General features: G+C 44.7%; 2 protein-coding genes across 3 annotated transcripts in view; one reads left to right on the top strand and one right to left on the bottom strand.

Moving 5' to 3' along the window:
- The first annotated feature begins 1796 nt into the window (after positions 1 to 1796).
- Positions 1797 to 8589, top strand: rela (v-rel avian reticuloendotheliosis viral oncogene homolog A). Its single transcript, XM_056743695.1, has 11 exons — positions 1797 to 1982; positions 3023 to 3061; positions 3145 to 3278; positions 3524 to 3669; positions 5674 to 5765; positions 6321 to 6455; positions 6541 to 6645; positions 6723 to 6938; positions 7032 to 7109; positions 7188 to 7274; positions 7344 to 8589. Exons 1-11 carry the CDS (start codon positions 1976 to 1978, stop codon positions 8084 to 8086), a joined length of 1782 nt encoding a protein of 593 aa, XP_056599673.1. The 5' UTR covers positions 1797 to 1975; the 3' UTR covers positions 8087 to 8589.
- A 140-nt stretch (positions 8590 to 8729) lies between these two features.
- Positions 8730 to 9855, bottom strand: part of c1h11orf68 (chromosome 1 C11orf68 homolog) — a 2134-nt gene continuing 1008 nt past the window's right edge. For both annotated transcript variants that reach the window (XM_056743704.1, XM_056743713.1), the window contains exon 2: positions 8730 to 9855. This exon is cut by the window's right edge. In XM_056743704.1, coding sequence (XP_056599682.1) covers positions 9402 to 9855 — 454 coding nt within the window. In that variant the 3' untranslated portion in view covers positions 8730 to 9401.

Genomic DNA, 9855 nt, shown 5'->3' with positions numbered 1-9855 from the left:
TTTGTACATAATGTCATATGTTTTTCAGTTTTGTTAATAAACGGTAAAGATCTGAAAAAATGTGTGGAAATGATTATTTTCATATGAACATAATAAATCTCGGGTGGATTTCATTAACAGCTGTTAAACTGCAATGAAATAAATACATGCAAATGAACTTCCTGAAATAAAAGCACAACACCACAGGATTATAAAGTCTGCAGATGTTTCATGAATGTAAAAATGTGTTTTTTAAGCATTGCGTCATAAAATCATGCTCTTGATTTTGTTCCCTCTGAAGGTGTCACACCCGACCGCAGGTGTAAGACTTTACAGGCTTTTGACAATTTTTCTTTTTTTATTATTATTATTAAACATTAACATGTCCATTATATATTTTTCTAAACAATTCATTCACATATTAGAAGGGGAAAAGAAAACAAACACACTAACAAACATAACTGACAATAAAAACAAGAATATCAAATTATCTCGTCTTTCTTCTCCACTTGCTATGTGTTCAAATGAGGTAATAAAGTCAACACCATATATAGACTAGTACTTCCTTTTAAAATAAACATGTCATTGTAAAGCATCATAGTTTAGTTTAATGAAATGTAATAAGACACCAGATGATTAAGTTGCCCATGCATGTATTAAACATGTAAAATTGCAAAAATGTTAGTGTCGGAACAAAAGGTGCATTCTATCTTAAAGCACATGCTCAACCAGACCTGCCTGAAACAGCTTGTGTAACCACACCCCCACAAATCTACGTCAGTTCGTAACACGATTTGATTAAGACCTCCCAAATCTAAACGCAGGAAGGTGGCGCTCTTGTAAATCTCATTGTACCGTCGAAGCTTGATGTTCCGAATATGGTCAGAGGCGTTACATTTCCCTCACACGCTTCCAATATTCCACCAATCACCACACACTGATGAACTGGCCAATCAGAGCACACCTCGCTTTTCAAGCGATGAGCTTTATAAAATATCTGCGCGTATCAGTGGCGGAGCAAAGAGGAGATACGAACATGCAGTGTATGTGGAAAATACAGCGCTTTTTAACCTTAAATCGTGTATACACATTTTATTACATCTAAAACAAACAATAATATTCGGTATAGCCCCGTCAAATGACCCCTTTAATGTACTTAAGCATTTAAGGTAATGAAATTGAATGTATGAACAAGTATGATCATCTGCTTTATAATGTAGTGAAGGAAAGTACAATCATTCTTATAAAATATTTTATATGATCAATTATACAGATACTTGATTAGAAACACGTAACTACTGTCCAGTTCTACAGGAAACAACGTATAAAAGTGTAACAGACAGTCAGAGACGTTAGCTTCGGTCATGCATCGCTGCGCAGATCGATCGACATGTGCAATCAAGGTGTCGCGAGATCAGACTGCCCCGTATGACCTCGTGTCGTTCTCGTGGGACTGTGATGTCATACACTGATCGGTCGATACTTACAAGAATACACACTTTACGTTTCCCCGCCGCGCGTGCGAGAAAAATGCGTTAGTGAGCTGCTGTGAGAGAGAACGTCTGATGTGTGATGTCTAATAAAACTTTCTCGACTTAAAGAAAAAACTTCAATAAGTGTTTACTACCGTTTTACTGTAATGGATTCAGTGTCACCTGTACGGCTTTGTGTGCCACAATAAGACCGGAAATCGTCTGTTTATGTGTTTGTTTATTGGCAGAATTTTCCGGTTTCCTGTGTCACCGCTTAAAAAAAATCCCGGAATCGCCCCTGAACGTGTTTCATGTGTGAGCACACTTCTGTGTGTGTGTGTGTGTGTGTGTGTGTGCTGTTATGTAGGTGCGTCACGCGGGTTTTTCCGCAGGGCGGGGCTTCAGGGGACACTTTCGCATCGCGGAGGCTCGCGGAAGGAAAGCGTCGTCGCGGTGTTTCTTTAGGGTTGTTAGTTCTTCACCGAAGTCCGAAACCGGCCGACTGCCTCCCGACAGACGGTGAAATGGACGGTAAGTCAAGTTTGATCGCCGCGCGTGCGCGCATTTGTTCGTGTCGTGTGCGCGCCGAGAGGACACTCCCGAACCCAAAGCTCGCGCTCCGGTGCTAATGTGAAAACGCTTCCGTTCGCCCGACACCGAGAAAGTTAAGAATAATCACCGAGAGTCCTGTCACTTGATTTAATGACTTCCTGTTTGTGTGTACATTGTGTCTGTGTGTTTGTGTACGTGCGTGCGTTACGTCATAAACACAGTGAAACACGACACTAAAAGTTTTCCTTTCCATTTGGATCATTTCAACAAGTGTGTGTGTGTGTGTGTGTGTGTCAGAGTTCATCTCACAACACGACGAGACTCCTCAGCATCTCCTCCCTCTAAACAAAAACAAACACTGAACTGTAAATAAAAACGTGTGTCAGATGGGACTGAGTACACAATCATGTTAATCATCATCAGTTATTTTCATTTATTAATGACGTTGATGATGCGTTTCTCTGTCGAGATACTCAGATGTTGTTTAGGCGTATAATCAAAATAACTCACTTGTCATTTATCACACTTCACTGGTTTCAGTTGAGCAGACCAGCAGCTGCACATTCAGATCACTTCTCTTTTATTTCTATAGTCATCATCGCACAAACAGATTTATTATGTGTGTAAACAGTGTTCCTTCAGACAGTTTGGGCTCGGGCGGGTGTTTGCGTCATACGCTTCGCTTCTACAGATCATTTCATCTCTTAAAACTCATCTTTAAGCATCGAAATAGCATCTATAAACGTTTTTGCATGTCATTATCAATTCCTCATGCCTTAAAATGACTGGAATCCAACTCGACACCCCTGCTTCATTAAGTATGCATGGTTTCATGAATATGCAAATGAATCCCCGCCCCCGTTCCACGGTGAGCTCTGAACACGGATTATAGGTTCATGTAGGGACAGTTAAAGTGATGGATTCATGATTTCAGAGTTTGTTTTGTGTTATTCCTGTGTGTTTTGTCAGGATGATGAGGATATGTCTGGTGTAATGTTGTGTTATATTTGTTCTTTCAGGGCTCTTTCACACCTGGACGCAGCCCACCCTGGCTCAAGGTAAGACGATATAGACGAGCGGTTGAAGAATCACGTCACATTATAATCAGAATCTGGATTGATGGCGGTGTGTTTTTGTCCAGGTCCGTATGTAGAGATCATCGAGCAGCCGAAGGCACGAGGGATGCGTTTCCGTTATAAGTGTGAGGGTCGATCTGCTGGGAGTATACCCGGAGAAAAGAGCAACGACACCACCAAAACACACCCCGCTATAAAGGTGAATTCACACCGTCATCACAACAGAGAGAAATCACAAAGATGTTTCCTCGGCACGTCATCCATCCTCACACTTATTCACCTCTGATCATTATCAACAATATAACTAGATTGTAAGAAACATGACAATAGTAATGTAAACGTGTTTCCATGTTGTCTGATTTAACCATGACATGAGTTTTTATTTTTGTGGGTGTGTAAATGTAGGTAAGAAGTGATTGTGTTGATAATTTGTGCTCTACATAGGTTCATCATTACAGCGGTCCGCTGAGAGTGAGAATCTCACTGGTGACCAAGAATCAGCCGTATAAACCTCATCCACACGAGCTGGTGGGCAAAGACTGTAAACATGGATATTATGAGGCCGATTTACAGGAGCGACGCATTCACAGGTGAAGTCACCTCAAGTGTGTGTGTCCTTCACTGACAGTGTGTGTGTCTGTTTGTTTGTTCTCTCCATCACAATCTGACCCTGTGTGTGTCTGTTTGTCTTGTGTGTGTGTGTTCTCTACGTCACAATCTGACAGTGTGTCCGTGTGTGTGTGTGTTCTCTCTGTCACAATCTGACAGTGTGTATGTCCATGTGTGTGTGTGTGTGTGTGTTCTCTCCATCACAATCTGACATTGTGTGTGTCCATGTGTGTGTGTGTGTGTGTGTGTGTGTGTGTTCTCTACGTCACAATCTGACAGTGTATGTCCGTGTGTGTGTGTGTGTTCTCTCCGTCACAATCTGACAGTGTGTATGTCCATGTGTGTGTGTGTGTTCTCTCCGTCACAATCTGACATTGTGTGTGTCCATGTGTGTGTGTGTGTGTTCTCTACGTCACAATCTGACAGTGTATGTCCGTGTGTGTGTTCTCTACGTCACAATCTGACAGTGTATGTCCGTGTGTGTGTGTTCTCTCCGTCACAATCTGACAGTGTGTATGTCCATGTGTGTGTGCTCTCCGTCACAATCTGACAGTGTGTATGTCCATGTGTGTGTGCTCTCCGTCACAATCTGACAGTGTGTATGTCCATGTGTGTGTGTGTGTTCTCTCCGTCACAATCTGACAGTGTGTATGTCCATGTGTGTGTGTGTGTTCTCTCCGTCACAATCTGACATTGTGTGTGTCCATGTGTGTGTGTGTGTGTGTGTTCTCTACGTCACAATCTGACAGTGTATGTCCGTGTGTGTGTGTGTTCTCTCCGTCACAATCTGACAGTGTGTATGTCCATGTGTGTGTGTGTGTGTTCTCTTCGTCACAATCTGACAGTGTGTCCATGTGTGTGTGTGTGTGTTCTCTACGTCACAATCTGACAGTGTGTATGTCCGTGTGTGTGTGTGTTCTCTACGTCACAATCTGACAGTGTGTCCATGTGTGTGTGTGTGTGTGTTCTCTACGTCACAATCTGACATTGTGTGTGTCCATGTATGTTTGTGTGTTCTCTTCGTCACAATCTGACAGTGTGTATGTCCGTGTGTGTGTGTGTGTTCTCTCCGTCACAATCTGACAGTGTGTGTGTGTGTGTTCTCTTCGTCACAATCTGACAGTGTGTGCGTGTGTGTGTGTGTGTTCTCTACGTCACAATCTGACAGTGTGTATGTCCATGTGTGTGTGTGTGTGTGTGTGTGTGTGTTCTCTTCGTCACAATCTGACAGTGTGTATGTCCATGTGTGTGTTCTCTACGTCACAATCTGACAGTGTGTATGTCCGTGTGTGTGTGTGTGTGTGTTCTCTTCGTCACAATCTGACAGTGTGTGTGTCCATGTATGTTTGTGTGTTCTCTCCGTCACAATCTGACATTGTGTGTGTCCATGTTTGTGTGTGTGTGTTCTCTTCGTCACAATCTGACAGTGTGTGTGTCCATGTATGTTTGTGTGTTCTCTCCGTCACAATCTGACATTGTGTGTGTCCATGTTTGTGTGTGTGTGTTCTCTACGTCACAATCTGACAGTGTGTATGTCCGTGTGTGTGTGTGTGTGTGTGTGTGTGTGTTCTCTTCGTCACAATCTGACAGTGTGTATGTCCATGTGTGTGTTCTCTTCGTCACAATCTGACATTGTGTGTGTCCATGTATGTTTGTGTGTTCTCTCCGTCACAATCTGACAGTGTGTATGTCCATGTGTGTGTGTGTGTGTTCTCTTCGTCACAATCTGACAGTGTGTCCATGTGTGTGTGTGTGACTGTTTGTCTTGTGTGTGTGTTCTCTTCGTCACAATCTGACAGTGTGTCCATGTGTGTGTGTGTGTGTTCTCTCCATCACAATCTGACCGTGTGTGTGTGATGTTTTTGGTCAGCTCTATATTTAGATTGTTACTTCTTCCTGTTTGAGCCGCCAACAGAAACTGAAATGTTTCCAGAAGACGTTGAATTTTTCCGTCCTTGGCTTTGATTGGCATGTCTGTGTTTCAGTTTCCAGAATCTGGGGATTCAGTGCGTTAAGAAAAAGGATGTGACAGAAGCTGTGTCCTGTCGAATACAAACACAAAACAACCCATTTAACAGTACGTCACACACAACACACCAAACTTTAAAAGAACAACCCAGTTGACCCAGTTTTTTTCATGAAGATAGAGATTTTGTTGCTTTGGCATTATCATTTTCTATCGGATATTTTAATCTTTATGGAGTGTTTTTATTCCGGTACATTTTTGACAAGTAAAAGAGTCAATGGAATGTAACACTTTGAAGCTCAATATCTCAAAAGCGCTCAGAATGCAGATCGAACCAAATAATTCCGCGCTGATGATTTTTTGAGCAGGTTTGTTTTCTTGCGATCATTTTGTTGAATATTTCTGTGTTGTCTATTTGAGTATCAAACTGCTCTACAGAATGTGTTTCATAAATACATGATATGATCTGCTTCGGCAAAGAAGTGAAAACGTGACATGGTCATAGTCCTGCGTCAGCCACCGTAGTGCTTCAAAGTGAGGGGGCGGGAGGAGTGAGCCATTGGTTGCAATTCCTCAACCTCACCACTAGATGCTGCTAAAATCTCCAGACTACACCATTAAAGCGCACATTGTGTTGGTATCAGAGCTCCTGTCTTGTGTTTTCAGTTCCTGAAGCAAAGATCTGGGAGGAGGAGTTTGATCTGAATGCAGTACGGCTGTGTTTTCAGGTGTTCATCACTCTGCCCAGCGGAGAGCTGTTTCGTCTGGAGCCCGTGGTCTCTCAGCCCATCTACGACAACAGTCAGTTACCATTAAAACAAATCTAAATTGAACCGTAACTGCATCTGTGTTTGTAATGGAGACGTGTGTTTATGTGTCCGCTCAGGAGCTCCAAACACGGCCGAGCTAAAGATCTGTCGCGTGAACCGAAACTCCGGCACCTGTGGAGGAGGAGACGAGATTTTTCTTCTGTGCGATAAAGTACAAAAGGGTGCGTGTTAGCATCAGCGCAACGTCACATGTGTGTTAGCATCGCATTGACGTGCATCTGTAATCTCTCACCCACAGAGGACATCGAGGTGAGGTTTTTCTGGGACTCGTGGGAGAGCAAAGGGTTGTTCTCGCAGGCTGACGTTCACAGACAGGTGGCCATCGTGTTCCGCACGCCAGCGTACCGCGACACCAACCTGACGGAACCCGTGCGTGTGAAAATGCAGCTGCGCCGGCCGTCTGATCGAGAGGTCAGCGAACCCATGGATTTCCAGTACTTGCCCGCAGATCCAGGTCAGATCATCTCCATGTTCTCCTGAAACATGACTGACAGGTGAAACTCACCGATGCCGTAAGTGAACGTCTGGTGTGTTTTGTGTCGAGCAGATGAGCACAGAATCCTGGAGAAGAGGAAGAGAACCGAAGGAATGCTGCAAAACCTCAAACTCAACAGCCTCGTTTCAGGTCTGAATTCGCAGGCGTTAACAAACAAAACTGGCAACCGGCATGTCTGTTTCTAACCTTTTTGAGTTTTGTGTTAAGGTTCATCCGGTCCCGTGGACAGACGGCCGTTCCCCACAGCCAAGAGATCTCTAGCCAAACCTGTACCCCCGAGCGCTCCCATGACAGGTAAATCCCTCGCTCACATTTCTTTACATCTGAGAGAGTACAGAGTACAAACTGAAATGTGTCTTTCAGCATCAGCGGCATCTGAAGGTCCTTCAGCGAAGACGTCTCATCCGTTCTTCAGTGTGACTCCCGGTCATCTGTTCGCTCCATCCTCCCAGAGTTCCCTCAAAGCCGAGCCATGCGCATCCGCCGGTGACTCATGGCCATTCCTCAGCACCTTGGTGGACCCTCAGCTCAAAGCCAGCGCGACTCAAGACTTCCCCACCGTCAACCTCTCCGATCTGCACGACTTTCACTTCAACAACTTTTCCGCGCGGCCGCAAGATCAGATTGGTGCGGCCGACAGTGCCGGCGGCACGGCGGCGTCGCAAGATGCGCAGAACGCCTTCAGCGCCGGAGCCTTCGGGGTTGACCCCCCCCTGAGCGAAGACTTTCCCGAGTTCCCTAGCTTCTCTGAAGTGCAAGGCTCTGACATGGACAACATCAATATCGAGGACATCCAAGCGTTGCTGGGTCAGGGCGGACTCTCTGGGGAAGGAGGACTCGCCATGGCAACCTCATCGGTCATGGGCAAGTCCGCACCGGAACAGTCCGCCAATCCTGCGGGGAACGGCTCGGCCTGGATGCCCCTCCCCCCGAGCATCGCCAGCTACATAAACCATGAGAACATGATCGACGGTCCGCAGGCTCCGCCCCCCGGGTCCTCTGTGCTGGAGGACTTCGAAATGATCAGTTCCATGGATGAAGACCGTCTCATGTCCATCTTGACCAGCAACAACCAAGTGGGCTTTCAGCCGGGACATCCCACCTAAACGATGAAGAGAAATAAACGTTTTATCTGGACGTTCCCGTCATAACCTGTTGGAGGGTTTCACGTAGTGCCTTAACATCAATGAACAGCTTCTCATCAGACAGTGACATGTACAGCCTGACATAGTTGCCTTGGAAACCAGCGCGGCCAATCATCAAGAAGTGTATCTTTAGCATTAGTGCCAAGTGACGTTTAGAAATGTATAATCTGCACTGAACAAGGGTTACAGTGAAATAACAGCCACATGGGAAAATACTGCGGTATACTTTGGTATTTACTACGGTAAACTTTAGTTGCGTTACTCTGTTTGATACGGCGGTATACTTCATGACAACACTGTAGTGTTTTAAGTCAACGCTATAGTGTGCAACAGCATTTTTCATGGGGGTTCTGAAATGAAATGTATAAAATGACCATTTATTTACATGTACGCTTGGGGAGTTGACAAACATCCCGCACATGCCTGTCTTATGGTGTGAAATTAAAACAACAAACTGTCAGTTATATATTCTTTTATATTTTTTTTATTTATGTTTATAATATGAAATAACAATGAGGATTTGTAATGAATGAATGGAAAGTGAATGTAAGACATAAAACGTTCACTGTTGGGTTTGATGAACATCTCTCTCACTCTCTCTCTCTGATCTTTCTCTCTCATTAAACACACACACGTGTATAGTTTTGTTGAGTTCTTTTCTGTCAGAAGTGAGCAACATCAAGCTGTAAATTCATCAGTGTTATGCAGTCATAATAATAATAATGAAGGAAACGTCTTTGCTTTTGTGGCAAACACCTTCACTTTGCTCTGAACTGACAAAAATGCCTCTGAGAGAAAACCGATTTAAATGTTTGTGTCTCACTCTTCACTTTGTGACAGTTGTGTTCACGTCTTTCCGAAAAAGAACTAAATGGGTTCCGTGTACAATCTAGTTTTGTACAATGTTTTGAGCCGTAATAAAGATCAATGTTCTGAGAAAAGTTTGCAGCTTGTTTATTGGACATAATACGTTTAGGTTTAAACAAACAACTCTGAAAGAACAAAAAACAACATGTTTATTGAACACGTTCACATCATTCAACAACATCAGCCGGCGTTTAAAGCCCTTAACTTTACTCATCCTGTATTCTCTTGATTTGAACCTGCTAACATGCAGCTCTGTGACTGTAACGCAACAATAATGGAGTGTGTCCAAAACAAAAGCGTTCAAAGATCGTCCGGCTCTCCTCGTCCTCGGCGCGACCGTCAGGCCGTACAGACAGTCTTCGCCACGTGGCGCAAAACAGGGTAATGTTCGGCTTCACGGCAGTGACTTCTAGATGACTGGTAGATTGGTGATCTTGTTGATGACGTGAGAGCGGCGAGGAACGCTCTCCAGGTCAAACAGGCTCTCGTAGATGGTCGGACAGAGCTTCCAGCGGTTGTCGCGGTAGATTCCCAGATACGAGTAGACGTCAGGTTTATAGTAGAGGACGCACTTGACCCCCGCTGCCCGGATGGCAGCGTTGAGACGCATCACCTGCTCTTCGTCCGTGAAGTTCCTGTTGTAGGCGCAGATCACGTGTTTGGTGTCCGATTTGGGATCTCTGGGGCTCACTTTGGCAGAGCAGATCTTGCCATCCAGTGTGGACCTGGCGATGCATTCCCAGGCGCGGTCAACTTTGAAACCGGTGTGCAAATGCATGAGCCACTTGCCCACCAGCACGTTGTGGTTCAACGCCAGCTCCTTGATGACGTGAAAGGTGATGCTTCGGCCGCTGGCCTGCAGC

This window comes from Triplophysa dalaica, chromosome 1 (assembly GCF_015846415.1).
Source record: "Triplophysa dalaica isolate WHDGS20190420 chromosome 1, ASM1584641v1, whole genome shotgun sequence".
Taxonomy (NCBI): domain Eukaryota; kingdom Metazoa; phylum Chordata; class Actinopteri; order Cypriniformes; family Nemacheilidae; genus Triplophysa; species Triplophysa dalaica.
This window is presented reverse-complemented; position numbering and strand designations above follow the sequence as displayed.

Excerpts from the sequence above, each read along its gene's own strand:
- rela (XM_056743695.1), top strand. Across the intron at positions 3,062-3,144 it reads GCAGCCCACCCTGGCTCAAG|GTCCGTATGTAGAGATCATC; the intron begins GTAAGACGATAT and ends GTTTTTGTCCAG. Across the intron at positions 7,275-7,343 it reads CCCGAGCGCTCCCATGACAG|CATCAGCGGCATCTGAAGGT; the intron begins GTAAATCCCTCG and ends TGTGTCTTTCAG.